This window comes from Oryx dammah, unplaced genomic scaffold (genome assembly GCF_014754425.2).
Source record: "Oryx dammah isolate SB20612 unplaced genomic scaffold, SCBI_Odam_1.1 HiC_scaffold_27, whole genome shotgun sequence".
In the NCBI taxonomy this organism is placed as follows: domain Eukaryota; kingdom Metazoa; phylum Chordata; class Mammalia; order Artiodactyla; family Bovidae; genus Oryx; species Oryx dammah.
The window spans coordinates 37,903,228-37,925,810 of record NW_024070211.1 but is presented as its reverse complement, the minus strand read 5'-3'; the positions used below and the strand labels follow the sequence as shown (position 1 = coordinate 37,925,810).

At 36.0% G+C, this 22,583-nt stretch overlaps 1 protein-coding gene across 7 annotated transcripts in view; it reads right to left on the bottom strand.

Annotated features, from left to right (window-relative positions):
- Window positions 1-22,583, bottom strand: part of KANSL1L (KAT8 regulatory NSL complex subunit 1 like) — a 128,875-nt gene that overhangs the window by 6,651 nt on the left and 99,641 nt on the right. For all 7 annotated transcript variants that reach the window (XM_040228591.1, XM_040228589.1, XM_040228592.1 and 4 more), the window contains 5 exons: window positions 15,372-15,537; window positions 12,708-12,815; window positions 2,494-2,622; window positions 1,096-1,214; window positions 25-149 (listed from right to left, as the gene is read on the bottom strand). In XM_040228591.1, coding sequence (XP_040084525.1) covers window positions 25-149; window positions 1,096-1,214; window positions 2,494-2,622; window positions 12,708-12,815; window positions 15,372-15,537 — 647 coding nt within the window. The remainder of the gene's footprint in view (window positions 1-24; window positions 150-1,095; window positions 1,215-2,493; window positions 2,623-12,707; window positions 12,816-15,371; window positions 15,538-22,583) is intronic.

Below are 22,583 nucleotides of genomic sequence, written 5' to 3'. Positions count from 1 at the left end.
ATTAAAGGATGTAAGTATACATACCTTGGAGTAAGTATTTCCTTATATTGGAGCTTCTCTAATTTAGCTGGGGCCACTAATGACATGGGGATCACAATATTATCTATATCATAAGAGCTCTCACTTCGCAGTCTTCGTCGTGCTGTATTCTGCAAGACAGGATTACGGTAGTTTGACAACAGTTTTGGTTATGTATGATGATACTCCTTTTATGAGTATATAAAGACAATATGGAGTGCCTCTAAGTTTTATTATAAAATCTGATCATAAGATGTTAAGAAAAACAAGTATACATAACTTCTGTGAAAAGTACATTTGTGTGTGCACACATTCAAGTCTGTTTTTAAAACCATTAAAAATATGAATGCCTTAAAATACAAAACTCTTAGCAGAAAGTGAAATTGAAGTCGCTCAGTCGTGTCTGACTCTTTACAACCCCATGGACTGTAGTCTTATCAGGCTCCTCTGTCCATGGGATTTTCCAGGCAAGACTGCTGGAGTGGATTGCCATTTCCTTCTCCAGGGGATCTTCCCGACCCAGGAATCGAACCTGGGTCTCCCTTATCGCAGGCAGATGCTTTACCATCTGAGCCACCAGAGAAGCCTAAGGGTACTATAAAGCACCCTACGTGACAGTGAAATCTTTTAACCAACTCGTTTTTGTTAGGAAGAACTATGAAGTAAAATGTTTGGTGAGCCATTTAATAAAGATTATTTTTACAATTTTCATTTATGTGTTCCTAGGCCCTGAGCGTCATGCTGTTTTTCTAAATCCTCCCATATTTTGACCTCTACTCCCGACCAGATAACACAAAACAATGTAAGAATAACACAAGTGCTGGATTCTTATTTAGCCTCATGAGTTTTTAACAACAACAACAAAACCCATAATCAAGAATTAATGAACAATTAGCTCCCTAATAAAATTTAATCAATATATTGCTTCTTAGTAAGATAATTCTAAATATGCTAATTATGTGCTAGTAAATAAAGCTGTTAACAAAATACCCTGTTTAGGTCCCTCCCACCGCCCACCAGATGTGTGAGCTTAGAAGTCTGTAAAGCAACTTGAAAGTTCACTGTACAAAAACCTACTTGTGATGATGAATTCTGGGTTCTTGATATAACATTGACATTAGTAACTGCAGTAAAACTGCTTTGGGATCCTGGTTCTGTGCGCTGAAAAGCAAATTCTTCAAATCTAGTTCTTTCTCCTGCCATGGAAAGACCATTGAGAGTGTCATACATTAAATGTAACTGGTAAGTATTAGACTTTCTGTTTTCCTAGTTTGGTAATGTGAGTCGTGATCTGTTTATTGATTTTATTTTTTTTAATTCATGTATCAAAAAACAAAATGAAGGAAACTTTATAAAAATCTCAGTCACACTTGCCATTTTCTGGGGTCCTGACAGTTTATACCCAGTATATCATTTCTTTAATCTCATCTCCCTTATCTATGTTCATGCTTTCTGTAACTTGAAAAGTGAAAGTGAAGTTGCTCAGTCGTGTCCGACTCTCTGCAACCCCATGGACTGTAGCCTACCAGGCTTCTCCATCCACAGGATTTTCCAGGCAAGAGTACTGGGGTGGGTTGCCATTTCCTTCTCCAGGGGATCTTTCCAACCCTGGGATCGAATCCAGGTCTCCCACACTGCAGGCAGACACTTTACTGTCGAAGCCACCAGGGAAGCCCAACTTCTTCAAATCGGTATCCGTGCATTAAAAATGGTTGTTGCATACAGAGCTGTCTAGTTACTTTGTAGTATAGCATTTTACCTGTGTTCTTGTATTCATGTTAAATCCACCATGTATAATATAGTTCAGTACATCTTGGGTATAAATAATTTCTAATTTATTGGGTATACTGACATACTGCACCTAGGGCATACTTCACAAATTTATATAATGTTAGCGCCTCTAGAACAATGAATAAGATCCACCAGAGTATACAGATTATTTGTTACTTAATAAACATTATCCCAGTTGAGTTTTGCATTACTAGCAGAGTTCTAGTTTCAGAGGTATCTCTATTCATCCTGGCACTGTAAGGTCCTAAGGGCACTTCAGCTAGGTTGAGTTAGATGCGTCTCATCCAGTTTATCAAAATTCTGAAGAAGCTTCAGCGAATCAGCATCTCCACAAAAGGAACCAGGTGTGGTAATCTCTAAAGGGCAACCTTGTACTAAGATGTTCTGAGTCCAGAGCACAGTTCTAGAGACTGAAGTCCTATCCAGGAGGACAGTTGGTAGAAAATAACTCCGGTTAGGAAACACAGGAAGGAAATTCTTAGTTTCCATAAAGTGGATGGAATCCCAGTCCACATAATTCTGAACTGACTACATGAATTTGCTGTTTGATGTTCATAGCACCATGGATGTTTGTGTAATTAGTGATTTCTGGGTTATTACTTCCATGAGGCAGGGCTTTTGGAGATCAGAATTTTATTATTTTCGGTTTTTACTACTAGTGCTCATGTCCTCATTTGAACTTACCTATTGCTGTTTCACTCAAGTGTCTTTTCTTTCTTCCCTGTAATAGCTGCACAGAAGACTCTGACTTTATGTGAGGCTTGCATATAGAGGAATATCCATTTCTCCATTGATTGAGAGAAGTATTACGTACTAAAATGGAAAGAAAAATTAAATTTTAGTTCCTTAACACAAGTATGGCGAACGTGTTAACTTGCTTTTACTTTATAACAATGCAGAATATTGATAGACCAGTTCAAAATGACATAAATAACATGAAGATGAAATACCCCTAAGCTGAAAATAATAGAGTAAGATTTATTAAAAACATCTTCATGAAGTGCCCCAATTCCTATAGTTTCTCCATTATTTGAAGAGGAAAGGTGATCTGTTCTGTCTTCTAAGTTATAAACTTTTAGTTTATGCTCACCCTTAAATCTGGGAACAATGCAGGACTAAGTAAGATTATAGAATCATGAGAGACTGGGATCTCTTGAGCAGTAACCAGATTTCATCAATCTCTTGACAGTGCCTAGTGCCATTCTTTTTAAAGCAATGGATTTTTAAAACTTTAAAGTCATTTAATATCTCTGTGCATCAGCTGCCTGAACTGTAAAATAGGGATAATAGCTATTGTGGGATTATGAGGATTAAGTGAGTTAATTCCTGTAGTGGTCACTAGAAGGATTTCTGACCTAAGTATGCAATAAATGTTAGTTTCATCATTACTGTTTTCTATCTGAACCCTATATTTGCAATGCTGGATTAATAACCAAATTGGCTTCTTTTTTTGAAATGTTTGGAGATGTGGAAAGGTTGGCTTAAGTGACAAATTCTAACCAACACTGAAAAAGAGTATGGATGGATGGTCTGTCAGCAGTGACAGGGACTAAGATTTCATGATGGCAAAACACCCTAAAAATGATAGACAAAACTTTTACACATAGATGCACAGATCTACACATTTACATCCACATTAGCATGTTAAAAAATGAAACTTTTAAGTAGAACAATTTCTGAACAATCTCTGAAAGCCTAATACCTTAAGAAATGTGAAGAGCAAACTGCAAAAGCACAAGAGACTACTGCCACAAAAGTGTGATCATTAGAGGAGCTCTGAATGTGGAAGAAAGAAACAATTACCTGTAGTAGAATTACCTGTAAAGTGACTACACATACTAACACAGCCAGGATCCTTGAAGCTTCAGCAGAGAAATGGATGGGTGGATAGATAAGGCAACACCCAGGTGCCCCACTTTGAAAACATGTCCTGCCCATCCATAACTGCCTCTGAAAACAATATTGAGTGTAAATTTCTTCCTCTTGCATGAAGAGGATCTCAAGCAGTGGCAAAACTATCTTAACATGAACTTCAGAGATGAAAACACAAGACTCCAACAAGAAGTACTAACAACAAATGTAAAAGTTTTCTCAAGAAATATCTAATGGGTTCACAGAATACAAATTTACAAGTCTTCAAAATAATATTGCCAAGAGAAAGGCAAAAGGCCTCTCCAAAGAGATCTCAGAAACGGAAAGGATAATTGAGGAAGAAAATCACTGCTCACTGGCCTGAATAACAGAATGGATATAACTAAAAATCACGGTCATTGAACTGGAAGAGTAATTCTAAAACTCGAACAGAGTGATAGAAACAGGAAAAAAATTTCTAGAGGAGGACAAACCAAAAGAGGGTAAAAAAAGAAAAGGATAGAATGAATGAGAGGCAATATTGGAAGAAACAATAACCAAAAATTTTTACACAATAGTAACCCTAAGGTTTCAGTAACTCGAGCATCAAAGCAAATTGGGGCGGGGGGGGTGGGGGCACCAAACATCAGTATGAAGACATCCTAAAAGTTACCAGAGAAGGGGGAAATTATCACAAAGGAATGAGAATCAGATTGACATAAAAGCAAATGCAGGAGAAAAATGGTGACTTAAAGCACTCATGGAAAACTAAACAAAATCCTAAGGTTTCTACCTACTCCCTCAAAGATTTCTACCTGAGAAAAATAATGCAGAGAAAGATGTTAAATAGTATAATAAGATAGCAGGCATAATTCTAAAATTCATTTCTACAAGGGTCTATCTAACATTGTGAGTTGGGTTTTAAAACACCTGGCATGTATTGGTGTTCCAATAGTGTCCACCACTCTTGTTTTCCAGAGTATTTTCAAGAAAAATCCAGGTAAATTCAACCCATCTCTTCTAAAGGAATTCACCACTCACCTTGTCTCGTAAAAGCACATCAGACTTTCCGAATAAAGCTTAACCTTTACTAAAGTGATCCTTTTAATTTTACTGAAAAGTTTCATTACACTTTTCTCACTCTTTGGTAATCTGTAATGTTATAATGGACTCTTGAAATAGTAGGAAATATATGGCAATTCAGAGTGTAACACACATTCTCTTTACCTATGCTCATTGTAGTAACCCCAGCCTTTCAGCTTGCTTACCCAGATCTGAATTCCATCCTAAAATATAGTTTGACCCAGTATCTCTCATATTCCCTGTCTTCCCTTCCTCCCTTTCATTTATAGAGAGCCAGTTACATGCCAGGCATGTAATTAGATTTACTTTTTAAAATATAACTTTTTACAGGGATTTGGGGAAAATAATTGATTAGGCTATTTCAGCAGTATAGATAAGGGATCATTAATTTGGACTAAACTGGTAGAAATACAGAGGAGCAGGTTTGAAGCGTAAGATCACTGATAGTGGGGTTTAGATATGAGGTAAGCGTAGGTAAAGAAGGCTGAGCCTTAGGGTTCTGACCTGTGTGGGTTGTCCCTCTTTCTGCACTTTAAACTTTTTATTTTGACATAATTTCAGACTTACAGAAAACCTGCAGTAACAACAAGTGCCATTTTAATTCAGATTCCCTAAATATTAACGTTTTACCACACTGGCTTTCAATGAAATTAAGTTGACGTGATGCTTCTCTATTCTAGATATGCCAGTGTTTAAGGGCATTCTCTTACATAGCCACACAGCCATCAAAACCAAGAGTTGGTGCTGTTAGCTAACTGTAGACCTTACTCAGATTTCATCAGTTAGTCCTGTAATGTTCTTTACAGAAAATCCTTACGCTGTATTCAGTTGACAGGTTTCTGTTTCCTCATATCTGAAAGAGTTCCAGTGTCTAGTTTTTCATGACTGAATATTTTGATGAGTGTAGCCCTTAAGTTGGCTTTGGTATTTTCTCACCACTGGCAACTACTCAATTCTTCAATTTTTTGTCTTTTCTCTACTCTGTTGTTAGCTGAAATGAGTAGTTGTCAAATTGCTAACTCTAATGCACAGTATAGGACAAATCCAAGATCTGAGGCAAAGCACAAAACTATCTATTTACCTTCAATTTACCCTGCAAGAATAACAGGCTATGACAAGGTATGCAATTGTTTCCATTTTAAAATCTTACATACAATGGGCCAACAGCATCGGAACCACCTGGGACCTTGTTAGAATCTCAGACCCCATTCCAAACTTGCTGAATTAGACTCTGCATTCTAACAATAGCCCCCACGTAATTTGCACATTAAAACTTGAGAAACAGTGATTTGGAATACTTGACTTTTCCTCTAGATTCCAGTTAAGTATTACCTAAAGCTACACTTGGCATCACCATCTTACTGGAGTTCCTTTTTGCCCTTTTCCCATCACCCTTAACCTCTCTTCCTCTGCTGTCCACTAGGCAGTTTGCACACTCATCCTCTTTTTTAGAATATTTTTATCATGTTGGTACCCATGATAACATTTAATAGTCATTTGTGTGTCTGCTTCTATCACGTAATTTGACTTCCCATGATTCCCTTTGATTTTTCAGCACTTAATAGTCTACTTGGCACAGAGAATGTGGTCAGTAAATACTGGGTTCTAGTTTTAGTCAATTCTACAGAAAAGGAAAAACTAGTGACCAGCTATTTAAGACAGATACAGGATGAAATTTGGGTTGAGAGGGGGAGGGAATGGGGAAAGTAGAAAAGGAGAGTGAAAGTTGCTCGCTTGTCCAACTCTTTGTGACCCCATGGACTGTACAGTCCATGGTATTCTCCAGGCCAGAATACTGGAGTGGGTAGCTTTTCCCTTCTCCAGGGGATCTTCCTAACCAAGAGACTGAACCCAGGTCTCCCACATTGCAGGTGAATTCTTTATCAGTTGAGCCACAAGGGAAGCTCAGTAAAGGAGAGATTGGTACCCAAAAAGTACTGATTTGCCTAAAGTTACAGTGCAAGTTTGATGCAGGAAGCAGGATACTCAAAGCCAGTGCTCCGGGACAACCAGAGGGATGGGATAGGGAGAGAGGGGAGGGAGGGTTCAAGATGGGGGGACACGTGTGCACCTGTGGCTGATTCATGTCAGTGTATGGCAAGAACCATCACAATACTGTAATTATCCTCCAATTAAATTAATAAAGTGAAAAAAAAGGTAGCACTCAATTCAAATATTTTCCACTCCTAGCTTTTAATTTTCCATTACTAACGTCATTATATTATTGATACATCAGTAATAATTTTGTGCCTAACATTTACACTGCTCCATTTTTTTTAAGTCAGATAAATTAGAGTAACATTAGAAGAAACATAATTACAGAAGAAATATAATGACTTAACTTTGTTTTTGCAAATTCGCTTTTAGCCATATACATAAATTTCATATTCACATTTCAAATGTAACATTTTAATTTGGATATATGTATAACTTTTTTTAACCTGATAACTCACTGTTATTTTTTCAGATGGTCCCCTAACATTCCTCTGACTAGAAACAGTAGCATTTAACTATTCCCTAGCTGTTGGAACTACTTATAATCATCATAATTTTATTTGTATTATGCACATTCTTAGAATAATCATCTTGCACACATTTTTTAATTAAAAAATTGTTGGTCTAGGATAAATTCCAGGAAGCACAATTGTATCATGAAAAATATCTAAACATAAGCTATACTTTCCTGTATTTCTTTTGCACAGGCAATTCCTTGTTCTTAGTGCTTTCATTTCTTTAACTTTTTACAGTGGAAAAATTTCAAGAAACATAAATGGAATAATGAACTCCCCTGTTCCTATGATTCAGCATTAAGAGTGTTAACCAACTTGTTTTCTCTCTCTCCCACCTGTTGTTTTTTGCTGGAGTATTTAAAGGCACATTCCAAATATTGCCTACATATATGTCAGCTTGAATCGAATAAACTAACAGATAAACTGTTTATGTAACCACATGATTACATCTAACATAATTTATTAATATGCAACAGTAAGTCCATGTTCAAATTTCTTGTCTGAGAAACTGTGTGTGTGTCTGTGTGTATACAGTTGAGTTGTTAACGAGGATCTCTTAAGAGGCCTACAGGCTGCATCTGGCTGATGCAAGTATAAATATTTTTACATAGATAGAATTGTATCCTTTTTGTTCAGTCCCTAAATCAAGTCATGTCCAACTCTGTGTGACCCCATGGGTTGTAGACTGCCAGGCTCCTCTGTCCATGGGGTTTCCCAGGCAACAACAGTGGAGTGGGTTGCCATTTCCTTCTTGAGGGCACCTTCCCGGACCAGGGATTGAAACTGTGTCTCTTTCACTGTCTCTACCACTGGAGCTCCCTGGAAAGTCCCAGTTGTATCATACATAGAAGTGAAACTTTTGTCCTTTTAGATCACTCACCATTCTTGGATAAATGTTTATATCCTTAGATAAACTTTTACAATGTTTTTAAAAAGGTTATGTTCCACTGGGTTAGACAGATAACCATATTCCTACTGTTCTCCAAGTTGTTTTTAATTTTTCATTACCACAAATAATGTTAAGTATATCTGTGAATAAAGGTGGTTTCATATTTAGCATTAGACTGGGTTCTTGGAAATGGATTTATCAGGTCAGAATAAAGTTTAGTAAACGTTTATTGTGAACAAGTACAGAAGTTTTAATGAGATTTAAAGAAATTAATTATTTAAAGGCCTTATAATGCATTTCAGGGGATCTTCCCACCTCAGGGATCGAACCAGCGTCTCTCAGGTGGGTTCTTTACCACTAGCACCAAGGCTATAACAAATGCATTTCACAGTACTTCCCAAAAGGCTTGTATCAATTAATTGTACCTGAAATATTTGAGGGTACTATTTTTGCTACACAGTTTTGCCAGACTGATGATTACAATGTCTGATTATTAATGTAAAAGGAAAAAGAAACACCTAGCACAGTGTCTGTCACATAGATACCCAGTACATGTTAGCTATAATTTTTCTAAATTTACTTATCTTTAAATTGAAGGACAATTGCTTTACAGAATTTTGCTGTTTTCTGTCAAACCTCAACATGAATCAGCCATAGGTATACATATATCCCCTCCCTTTTGATTAATTAGCATTTTCATTATCGTTGAATACATCTAGTTTTTCTTCTAATTCTTTTAAGATGCCCCTTTTAATATTTACCTCTTTAATCTATCTGGAATGTATTTTACTGTTCATCTACCTTAAATTTGTTTTAAGGTGCTATATGACAAAAAGATCTTGTTATTTTAGCAAAAAGTCATGCCTTAATACCTCTGATTACAGAAAAAAAAGTCATTTTAAACGTGGGCTCTGAGCAAGACTACTTGGATTTGAATCCTGCATCTACTACATCTTAACTGTGATTTGGGAAAAATTAGTCAAGCAGAAAATAGCCTATAGCCTGACATATTATGCAGAACAGTTTAAAAAGTGCTTTAACAGGGCTAAACAAATGTATATAGGACGTTTGAGCTCATAGCCACCTTAACTTCTTTTGTCTAAACAAATCACTTTCATACTTAATGGGAAGGCCACCAGCTTGAACAATCATCTTAAGACAGAATGATAGATTTTTTTTTTCTATCAAAAACTGTTAAGTAAGATTTTTTTCAACAGAAAAGAGATGTTAAGATAAGAAACTTCTTTATATGTTGCATTAAAGGAGTGGGAAAATGATTTTAAAGGTTTTAGCAGTCCACTGTGGCTCCTTTGCCTGTGTGTGAAAGGGCTTCCCTGGTAGCTCAGCTGGTAAAGAATCTGCCTGCAATGCAGGAGACCTGGGTTCAATCCCTGCATTGGGAAGATCCCCTGGAGTAGGGAATGGTCACCCACTCCAGTATTCTTGTCTGAAGAATTCGTTGGACAGAGGAGCCCGATGGGCTACAGTCCATGGAGCCAAAAAGAGTCAGACACAACTTTGCCTGTGTGTACTGAAAACTTATAGGGTTGTGCAGATAAAGCCCTTTAATACTGTACTAGTGTATAAGGAATGCTTCATAAGAATCCTTTACTATTATTTATTAGTTAGGCTATCATTTCCACACTAATAGGAAATATCACTCATATAATAAATCCTTGGGCTTATCTCTGGGCTTTTTATTTAGTTCCCTTGGCTTCAAACAGCATCACAATGTTTTAATGATTATACTTTTTATATTGGGCTCATATCTGATACCTTATCAGTTCAGTTCAGTCACTCAGTCATGTCCGACTCTTTGCAACCCCATGGACTGCAGCACGCTAGGCTTCCCTGTCCATCATCAACTCCCGGAGCTTGCTCAAACTCATGTCAATCAAGTTGGTGATGCCATCCAACCATCTCATCCTCTGTCATGCCCTTCTTCTCCTGCCTTCAATCTTTCGCAGCATCAGAGTCTTTTCAAATAAGTCAATTCTTCTAATCAGTGGCCAAAGTATTGGAGTTTCAGCTTCAGCCATCAATCCTTCCAATGAACACCCAGGACTGATCTCCTTTACGATGGACTGGTTGGATCTCCTTGCAGTCCAAGGGACTCTCAAGAGTCTTCTCCAACAGCACAGTTCAAAAGCATCAATTCTTCAGTGATCAGCTTTCTTTATACTCCAACTCTCACATCCATACATGACTACTGGAAAAACCATAGCTTTGACTGGACGGACCTTTGTTGGCAAAGTAACGTCTTTGCTTTTTAATATGCTGTCTAGGTTGGTCATAACTTTTCTTCCAAGGAGCAAGTGTCTTTTAATTTCATGGCTGCAGTCACCATCTGCAGTGATTTTGGAGTCCCCCAAAATAAAGTCTGTCACTGTTTCCCCATCTATTTCCCATGTAGTGATGGGACCAGATGCCATGATCTTAGTGTTCTGAATGTTGAGCTTTAAGCCAACTTTTTCACTCTCTTGTTTCACTGTCATCAAGAGGCTCTTTAGTTCTTCTTCGCTTTCTGTTATAAGGGTGGTGTCATCTACATATCTGAGGTTATTGACATTTCTCCCAGAAATCTTTTTTTTCCCCCAGAAATCTTGATTCCAGCTTGTGTTTCATCCAGCCCAGTGTTTCTCATGATGTACTTACTCTGCATATAAGTTAAATAAGCAGGATGACAATATACAGCCTTGACATACTCCTTTCCTGATTTGGAACCAGTCTGTTCTTCCATGTCCACTTCTAACTGTTGCTTCCTGACTGGCATACAGGTTTCTCAGGAGGCAGGTCAGGTGGTCTGGTATTCCCATCTCTTTCAGAATTTTCTAGTTCATTGTGATCCACACAGTCAAAGGCTTTGGCATAGTCAATAAAGTAGAAATAGATGTTTTTCTGAAATTCTCTTGCTTTTTTGATGATCCAACAGATGTTGGCAATTTGATCTCTGGTTCCTCTGCCTTTTCTATATCCAGCTTGAACATCTGGAAGTTCACGGTTCACATATTGCTCAGCCTGGCTGGAGAATTTTGAGCATTACTTTACTTGCGTGTGAGATGAGTGCAACTTTGTGGTAGTTTGAGCATTCTTTGGCATTGCCTTTCTTTGGGATTGGAATGAAAACTGACCTTTTCCAGTCCTGTGGCCACTCCTAAGTTTTCCAAACTTGCTGGCATTTTGAGTGCAGCACTTTCACAGCATCATCCTTTAGGATTTGAAATAGCTCAACTGGAATTCCATCACCATTTCTGACCTTTATGTACTGACAACTTACAGAACTTTTAGAAGTTTTATTGGATATTCAACATTTACTTTAAGAAGAATACCTCTGGGATTCTGATTAGAATTACAAGTTCATTTGAGGAAAAATGACACCTATAGTTACAACTTTTCTTTTGACAGGAACAGAGTATTTCTCTCCATACAAGCACATATACTTTTCTGTTCCTCAGTAAACTTTTCAAGTTTCCTTCATGTAATTTCTTGTTAAGTTTAATCCTAGATATTTTATATTTTCATTGTCAATATGTCTAGGATAATTTATTATTTTACGAATTCTAATGGGTTATTATTGGTATTTATAAAGGCTACTTGTTTTTTAAGTTTACTTAAAGATCTGTTATGTTCCAAAACTCCACTTCTAACAGGTATTCACATTCAGTTGATTGCTGAATTTTTCAGGGAGATGATGATTTCATCTGGAAATGTTTTGTATAACATTTTGATGTTGAGAAATACACAGATGTATTTTCTTTCTTTTTTTGATTGCTTCCAAGCACAATGTCCCCATCCCCAATTTAGAGTTTCGTTAATTTTTCAGGTTTTATTTTGTGTCTTTAGTGTTTTATTTAAAATTCTTAGAAACTGATATATGATATGAGTATATAAACATTTTCCCCAAAATGACTAACAATACTATTAATGAATAGTTCTCCACTTTCTTACTGATTTACAATTCTTCCTTTAAATAATAAAGAATAAGCTATGTAGTCTGCTTCATGAATCTACTTTGCAAAATGTAAGCAAAATAGAAGCTATTCTAATGTTTATAGCTTTCTGTAATATTTTTATATGTGGTTGGGCTAGATTCTCCCAATATTTTTTCCAGCAATTCCTTTTACATTTTCCCATTAATTCTTCCAATGGGCATTATAATTATTTTATTATTTATTTATTTATTATTATTTTTTAAATTATTTTAAATTAACCAAATTCTTTTAGAACTTCAAGTTACATTGCACCAAACATAAACCAATAGGAAGAACTGATATCCTAATTATTCTTATCATCCAGTAGTGCTGTTTTCCCATGTTTATTTAAATTTCCTTTTATATTTATCAATAACATTTCATAATTCTCATTCAATATTCAATAAGTATTACACATTTCCTGTTAGGATTACTGCTGTGTATTTTCTATTTGTGTGTGATGTGTGAAAAGTGAGTATTAAAAATTAAGGATTTACATTCATTCCTTTGTTAAATTTTATGTCCTTAGCAAAAGTAATAAGTAAATGAAAGATGTAAAAAGTATATAAAGTACAAGATTTATAAGTAACATACCAGGTGATGGAGATATGATACAGTCTCCTAAAAATTTGTTTTCAGTAAGATCTCCTTTTATTTCAGTTTTTTTTAACAGTGTTTCAAAGTGAAAATGAAGAGGCACATCTAGAAAAATAAAGCAAACAAAAATATTTTCAGTGAAATCACTCTTTATACTGTCCCATATTAAGATTTAGAAAAATAAGCAAAAGCTTGAAACGTCACAACTATTAGAAGTGACAAAATATTCTTTCCACGTGTAAGCAATATTTTGGAAATTACTGATTATGCATACTAAATAAACACTAGTTATGAACAATTTCGTAAACTAAAATAGTACATAAGGTGAACAAAATTATACACATTAAATACTACTTGCAGATGAAACAAATGCTCCCAAAAGATCTTCAATAAAATATACAGTCAAACCTAAGTCCGTTCCACCCACCCCTACAAACTCTGCATTTGAAATAATGAAGTTTCCAAAAGACATAATTATACAAGTTTAGTTACTTGAAGGAAAAAGACTATAATTTAGATGCAACCTTTTATGAAAGTGTCATTTCACATTCCCTTAGTTTACTACTGTTATGAATCAAAATTAAATCTACTTTTACAAAAAATCAAACATACTGACAAACTAGTTCTCTTCTTTTAAGTAGAGACTTAGGAGAGTTGTTCAATTCACTATGTTTATATTCCATACTCTCACAACCAAAAGAGAAGCTAAGTAAATAAAATAGATGTGCTTCACATTTATTAAGTAAAGTGTATTTTCTTCAATCAAGAATGCAAAAACAATCATCTTAAAAAGCATTCAATAGAGATACCTAAAATTTTTCCTAAGAAATATAAAGAAATATTTTATAAAGTGGTTGATTTATTCAAAGTTTTGCTACTGAAGATATTTTTAAGAGAACTAATTATGAATGCATAAATTAACATAGATCCAGAAAAAGTCTCAGTTTTAAACAAAGAAGTAGCTTTCCATCAAAATAATGTATTTTAATAGCAGATCCATACTCAAGTGTGGAAAAATATGCACACAAAAATGGGTTTGTAAGTATCATCTTGGAAACTTTTCCATGGGACAGAGGTAAGATAGCTTTCAGTGCTATCACTATACAAAGACCATAAGAAAACTATATAACAAAATGAAAATAAGAATACAAATTAAATATACTGCATAAACATTACAGGATTCTGATATTTCCAATTACCAAAACAAGTTTATCCAAAGAAATATCACCTATTTATAGGAGTATCACCTATTCTACCACTGTTCTTTAGTTGCTGAAAACCTGACATAAATAGGGAAGGTGCTTGTTCTACTCATATACCTTCCTTGGAACCCACCCTGGTACCCTGTGAGCTTTTATTAAAATTTCATAACACTTTATTCCACTTAATAGTTTATATTTCAATTGTCGAATTGGAATGCAAGTACCTTGAGGGATTTATTTGTATTCATTTTCCTATCATACCTAGTATATAGCAGGTATTCAGATTTTTATTAAATGAACAGAAGAAGAAACAGATAACCCTAACTAGTAGGTAAGGAAGCTAATCTTACTTTATTAGATGTAACATTAGTAGGATGAAAGATACTTATGCCAGATCTCAGGTTTTTTCATCAGAAACAAATTTACTAATAAAAAAACAGGAAGTAAAGAGTATGGCTAGGAGTATGGCTCTGGAGAATGACAACTTCAGGTCAAATCCTGTCTCTATCATTTACTAGCTGTGTACTCTTGGATGAGTAATTTAACATCTCTAAGCCTCAGTGTTGTTAAATGTAAGATAAAGAAGACAACAATCACTCTCATGGGGTTGTTCCAAGAATTAGAGGAAAATGTAACGTGCTTATAGGATCCATTGTATTCTAAGATCAAATGTTGGCTGTATTGTTATTGTCATAAATATTATTTTTTCTTCCTTTTATTAAGGTTTCCTCAAAGATACAGTAAAACAGCTCCTACAAGGAGCTTACTTCAATGTATGGTATAGCTAAGAAACCACTGTAATATTGGTAAAAACCAAACTAAGATTCAGGGCAGGAATAGGTACAAGAAATGGTGCTTTACAAAGAGGAGCAGTCCCTGGATGATTAGAACCAAAAGCTGAAAAGGAAACAAAAGCTCATTTGAGATATCTTCCCATAAAGAAATGAACTTGAGATAACCAGTGTGAAGAATGTTTTCTTTTTTTACCATAAATATTTACTTCAGTTTCAATATACATAAGACTGGACACATTCAAACAAAAAACAGGAACTGCAGAGAAACTTAAAGCCGTGTTAGGGACATAGGGATGTAATGCCTCAGCCGCTCCGTTGTAGATTACTGGTATTTCTGAGGTTCAAAAGTTGAGTACGTCTAAAGATGGGACAATTTTCTTCTCTGAAATTCAGTGCTGATTATAGAAGGGGGAATACTATATGGCGGGAAAACTCCATGCCAAAAAAAAAAAAAAAAAACCACATTAGGAAAAGAACCCTGACTTACTGAGAAACATTTCAATAGCATAGCCATATTATCAATAAAATGCTAAAAATGTAACACTCAAAGGGAGATCAAAAGCTAAGTACTTTGCAAAGTTAGTCAAAATGGTTTCCAAGGAATTAAAAAATCAACTTGCAAAGACAGAACATTAATTTATTAATTAATTTATAAGGAGGTTTACCTGATGGCAATGATAGAACAGAATGGAAAGAAGAATCTAACTCTGATACATGTTCTGTTAACATTTGAGACTTTGAATTGTGTTCACAGCTACTCCAAATTGAAGCTGACTGCAGGCAAGGCATCTGTGTGGTGTTTAAAAACCTTGTTTCTTTTGAAGGCAAATTCTGTAAGGAAAAAAATAATAATAATTTAAAGACTTCATTTTTTTGGAAAACTGATTCAGAGAGAATATAACAGTTATAGTACAGTGTGTGAATGACATCAGCAAGAAGTCCTGGATTACTGAATCACCTTGGAGAGAGCACTTTATGAAAAAGAGAAATGAGTTTGAACAACTTTAGGTCAAAAGAAAATGATTACACTTCAGATTAGTGAGAAATGCAACACTGAGCAGGTACCATGCTAGGAAAATTGTGCCTACAGTGGACCCTTGAACACAGGCTTGAACGATGCAGGTCCATTTATATATGGGTTTTTTTCCCACTTAATAGGTACTATAGTACTGCATGAGCCATGGTTGGCTGAATCCTTGGATGCTGAACCACGAGACAGGGAGGAAGGCCAACTGACTATAAAGTTATACATTACCTTAGACCTTTTTTTTTTGCTGTGTGGAGGTTGATGCCTCTAATCCCACCTTGTTCCAGGGTCAACTGTACTGTTTTCCTCCTTCTAATCTGTTATAACCAATGAGTGAAACTAGAGTCTGCTTTGAATTATAATGCCAGGCAATATCTACACTGGAACAACAGTGAAACACTATGAAGAATATCATATACTTCCATTAAATAAAACTGAATTTAAAATAAAACATTACTTACATTACCATATGTAAAATAGATAGCCAATGGGAATTTGCTGTATGGCTCAGGAAACTCAAACAGGGGCACTGTATCAACCTAGAGGGGTGGGATGGGGAGGGAATGGAAGGGAGGTTCAAAAGGGAGGGGATATATGTATACCTATGGCTGATTAATGTTGAGGTTTGACAGAAAACAACAAAATTCTGTAAAGCAATTATCCTTCAATAAAAAAAGATAGGTATAAAATATGCAATATGTTACATGAGTCTGAGTTTAAGGTAAAGTTAAAATTCCAGAAATCTCATGAAAACCATGTTGCTAAATAAAAAAGTTACGCTGCTACATTAAAAACATAAAATGTTTAAATGTTGGGTTCTTAAATTATTTTTTTCTGGTTATAAGTAGTTGGGCTTCCCTGGTGGCTCAGATGACAGAGAATCAGTCTGCAATGTGGGAGACCTGGGTTCGAGACCTGGGTTCAATCCCTGGGTCGGGAAGATTCCCTGGAGAAGGGAATGGCAACCCACTCCAGTATTCTTGCCTGGAGAATCCCATGGACAGAGGAGCCTGGCAGGCTACAGTCCATGGGGTCACAAAGAATTGGACATGACTGAGTGACTAACAGACCAAATAAGGATACAACCAATGAAAAAAATCTATAAAACAGAAAAAATATTTTAAAAATTAATATGAGTTTACTTGCATTCCTTCTGTCACCTCTTACCTCCACCTACTACAGTATCATTAAAACTCTTTTTTTAAAATGAAATGATATTTAAAATGCTCATAATAACAGAATTCTAGATGCTATTAAAAAAATTACTTTGTAAACGTACATTAAGTTTGTCAACTTTCTTGAGTTTGAGTTTCCTGGCTAACTGGCATGTTTTCTCTGTGTTTTGACAGAGAGAGGCATAGCCATGCCTGCCATAGCATTTAACTAGATTTCCTTTGGATTGTGAGCTCCTTGAAGGTTGGGACTATAATTTGTTCAATCCTGTATTCCTGGAGCCTGACACAATCCCTAACATATAGTTGAAGCTTGAGTGCTGACCAAATGCATTTTATCTCATTTGCTCTTAAAAAAACTTAAGTGAATAGAATTTTCAAATACATGTGTGCCTGAGACTATTACCCTGGGGGAAAAACAGTTCCTGTTAATATATGCTAACATTTATCATGTCATAAATTTATATTTCTGTTTATATTGCATTGGCCAAGACTTAGGTCTGCTAATCACACCCAGCTGCAAGAAGTCTAGGAAATGCAGTCATTATTCTGGGTGGTCAAACAAATTTGATGATTTTGTAAGAAAATATAACATGTGGGACATGATAATAAAGCTATGAGTTATTTCCTAAATTTATTCTAATGATGCTATGTATCTATGGGAACAATTGCAATTTCTTAGCTTTACAAGATGCACTGGTACTTGTGACTCACTCTAGAATTATTTGTTCTTTTATGATGTAAAAAATATATAAGGAACAATTATTTAAAATTACAAAGAAAAAAATGTGCTAACCTCTCTTTTTTCCATGTATGGCTAGATCATTATGAATAAATGGTGATAAAATCTGAATATTTACCATGTAATTAGTTTTCTCTTGCTATTTTTCCAAATCCAGGTAGCCAATTTGAAACTATCCTAAATAATTATGGAGACAAGTGAGGGGCATCTAGGAAAAGGCTTTTTTTCCCCTGCAGAGAAGGTGAAGCCCAGGAGGCTGAAAAGGAATGGATGGAGAAATAAGAGAAAAACCTGGAGATTCTTGCCAATAAAAATTCAAATGTCTAGAGGGAGTGATCAACAATACCATATGCTGCATAAGATTCAAGCAAAGTAAAGCCTGAAAACTATCCACTACGTTTTAATTTTAGTAATGAACCATTTCATATATACAAAAGAATATATAATTTATAAGGGAGGTATAAAATAATGTTTAAAAAGCACCTATACACACTACTACTTTTAGAAACAGAACAATGCCAATATCTTTGATGACTTCTCTTCCTGTCCCGCCTCCATGAGACTGTGGTGAAGACTGCTACTTTCCTCCCAATATCTGTGTTGTCTTCCTCCCTGTTCTAAAACTCCTGATTTTCAGTTGGGCACATTTCTCAAGTGTCCTTGCATCTACAAATTACTAAATTCTAGTCAGAACACCATGAAGAGTAGTCATCTGTGCACCCTTTAGGAAATTCCCTTTAGAAGGTAATTTAGCACTCCATTCTTCCACCTGTGATGGTGATCCCTGTCCTGCCCCCTGCCCCTCAATCTTGTGAGTAAGGGTAATGCTCAAAAGATCAAACAAAAAGTCAGGAGGAGCCTGGTTCCTAGGTAGGTTTTTCCATTAATCAAACATATTATCTATGAGTCACGACAGTTTAGATTCTTTTATTCAGTCCTAAAACCTTTAACTATTTTTATTTATAAGGTTCCAAACATGCTGGATAGGCTCACCAGTTCAATAATAAATAGAAATGGCCTAAAGACATATTGTTTTGTCCCTTATTATACAGTAAATGCTTCTAAAATTTTTTCATAATTAAAAATTACAAGGATTAAGAATGATTGCAGATTTTTTTTTCTGTATACTCTTTATCAGGATGTATGCCTTCTCTGCCAAAGTATTTTTTAAAACTGTGTTAATGTTGAACTTAATCATATACTTTTTATGAATCTACTGAAATGATTACTTGACTTTTCTTAATGTGGGTTACTACATTAACAAATTTATAAATGTCAAAGCCACTTTCCATTTTTCTTGAGGAATCTTGCTAGAGATTTAACAATTTCTTTGCAAAGAACCAGAAGCTGGATTTATTTTCTATACTGCATATGGCAATTTTTGCATATGTATGTTCTTATGTTTCACTGATTCTGGTTTATTAGGATTAATAAAATATTTTGTCATGTTTTTCCCCTCAGTTAACTTAAACTTATACATTCTTCTCTTTTTTTTTAGTGGTATTCCTAGAGATGACAATGCACATGTAACTTATGGCTTTTAGAGTATAAAACAAATTATTCTTTTTACCACTTCCCTGAAAACAGTGGAACATTAGAACACTTTTAAACTCCATTCACTCTCCCCTTTGTTACTGTTGTAACACATTTCAATTCCATATATAGTTAAAACTACATTATTCTACCATTATTTTTATTGTCAACATTTATATTACCCATATATTTATTCTTTCCATTGTTCTTTTACTTCTTTCTACAATTCTGTTTCCATATAGGATCATGTTCCTTCTCCTGTTGTCATTATTATTAGTGTAGATTTGCTGTCAACAAATTTCCTCCATTTTTATTTATTTGAGACTTTTGTATATCATCATTTTTAAGGATATTTTTATGGATATAGAATACCAGATTGACTTTTTTTTCTTTCAGCACTTTAAGAATATTCACCTTTTCATCTGGTTTCCATTATTTCTACTCAGTGTGCATGCATGCTAAGTCACTTCAGTCATGTCAGACTCTGCAACTTATGGACTGTCACCTCCAGGCTCCTGTGATCATGGGATTCTCCAGGCAAGAATACTGGAGTGGCTTGCCATTTCCTTCTCCAGGGGGTCTGCCCAACCCAGGGATGGAACCTGCATCTCCTATAGCTGCTGCACTGGCAGACAGGTTCTTTACCACTAGTGCCCCCTGGGAAGCTCCTTCTACCTCGTAGTTAGGTCTTAATTGTTGACCTCATTTGAAGGTAGTATATCTTTTTTACCCTGACTACTTTTAATATTTTTCTGTGTCCTCACTTTTCAGCAGGCCTCCTATGTCTTGATATAATTTCTATGTGTTGGTTATTTTTGAGTTTCAGAGAATTTGTATCCATCGGTTGATGTCCTGCTTTAGTTTTGGAAATACTATTATTTGTTCAAATGTTACTTCCCCCCCTATTTTCTTTCCTTTCTTCTAGGGTCCAATAACATATATGGTTAATTTTTTTCACTAATTCACAGTTCTCTAATTCTGTTTGTGTATTTTTTTTTCTATTTTTATCTCTGTGCTTCTATTTGAGTATTTTATCTTAATAAGTCTTTTGGTTCATTAACTATATCTTATACTCCCCTGGTGGCTCTGATGGCAAAGCATCTGCCTACAATGCGGGAGACCCGGGTTTGATCCCCAGATCGGGAAGATCTCCTGGAGAAGGAAATGGCAACCCATTCCAGTATTCTCGCCTGGAAAATCCCATGGACAGAGGAGCCTCTTAGGCTGTAATCCATGGGATCACAAAGAGTTGGACAAGACTGAGCGAGTTCACTTTAGTCACTTTCACTTTATACTCCATTACGGCTTCCTGGTAGCTCAGCTGGTAAAGAATCCACCTGAAATGCAGGAGACCCCAGTTCAATTCCAGGGACAGGAAGATACACTGAAGAGGGGATAGGCTACCCACTTTAGTATTCCTGGGCTTCCCTGGTGACTCAGCTGGTAAAGAATCCATTTGCAGTATGGGAGACCTGGGTTTGATCCCTGGGTTAGGAAGATCCTCTGGAGAAGGGCATGGCAACCCACTCTAGTGTTCATGCCTGGAGAATGCCATGGACAGAGACTGGAGGGCTAGAGTCCATGGGGTCACAAAAAGTCAGACACGACCGAGTGACTAAGCACAGCACAGCATGCTCTTAACAGATAAGCATAATATATGCTCCATTACTAACTATATCTTAGAAATCTAATTTGTCTGTTTTTCTCTCTTGAAGGCTAGTCATCTGGTCCTATCTTTTGGGATGCCTAGTAATGTTGGATTGAATGACAGATGGTATATTTTTAAAAATCATAAAGGCTCCAATGATGTAATCTTTCTCTATAGAGGATTCTCTTTCCCCACTGCTAAGCAAATTGCAGGTTTCTCTCCTTTAATCTGCTTGCGGAGTGTGCTCAGTTAAGTATGGGTTGCTGCCCTCATATGATTTTCTATGCTTAATATATTCTTGGCCCTTCAAGATTTTCATTAAGTGTTTGCTGTATTTTACAGACTTTTCCCTAATCATTCCGACCGTAAGAAAAAAATCTTCAGAGTACACTGAGAATGCCACCCTTCTCTGAAGGGGTTTTGTCACTGATTATTTTTTTTAAGCCTACTGTTCTCTGCAGCCGGAGTATTTAGCCAGTGTTATGAGGAAAACATAAGCATAGTATATGCTCCATATATATGCAAGAGTGAACGTCGACATTCTAGGAATCAGTGAACTAAAATGGACTGGAATGGGTGAATTTAACTCAGATGACCATTATATCTACCACTATGGGCAGGAATCCCTTAGAAGAAATGGAATAGCCTTCATGGTCAACAAAAGAGTCCGAAATGCAGTACTTGGATGCAATCTCAAAAACGACAGAATGGTCTCTGTTTGTTTCCAAGGCAAGCCATTCAATATTACAGTAATCCAAGTCTATGCCCCAAGCAGTAATGCTGAAGAAGCTGAGGTTGAACAGCTCTATGAAGACCTACAAGACCTTTTAGAACTAACACCCAAAAAAGATGTCCTTTTCATTACAGGGGACTGGAATGCAAAAGTAGGAAGTCAAGAAACACCTGGGGTACCAGGGTAAATTTGGCCTTGGAGTATGGAATGAAGCAGGGCAAAGGCTAATAGAGTTTTGCCAAGAGAACACACTGGTCATAGCAAATAACCTCTTCCAACAACACAAGAGAAGACTCTACACATGGACATAACCAGATGGTCAACACCGAAATCAGATTGATTATATTCTATGCAGCCAAAGATGGAGAAGCTCTATACAGTCAACAAAAATAAGACCAGGAACTGACTGTGGCTTAGATCATGAACTCCTTATTGCCAAATTCAGACTGAAATTGAAGAAAGTAGGGAAAACTGCTAGACCATTCAGGTATGACCTAAATCAAATCCCTTATGATTATACAGTGGAAGTGAGAAATAGATTTAAGGGACTAGATCTGATAGAGTGCCTGATGAACTATGGAATGAGGTTCGTGACACTGTACAGGAGACAGGGATCAAGACCATCCCCATGGAAAAGAAATGCAAAAAAGCAAAAAGGCTGTCTGGGGAGGCCTTACAAATAGCTGTGAAAAGAAGAGAGGCAAAAAGCAAAGGAGAAAAGGAAAGATATAAGCATCTGAATGCAGAGTTCCAAAGAATAGCAAGAACAGATAAGAAAGACTTCTTCAGCAATCAATGCAAAGAAATAGAGGAAAACAACAGAATGGGAAAGACTAGCGATCTCTTCAAGAAAATTAGAGATACCAAGGGAACATTTCATGCAAAGATGGGCTTGATAAAGGACAGAAATGGTATGGACCTAACAGAAGCAGAAGATATTAAGAAGAGATAGCAAGAATACATGGAAGAACTGTACAAAAAAGATCTTCACGACCCAGATAATCATGATGGTGTGATCACTC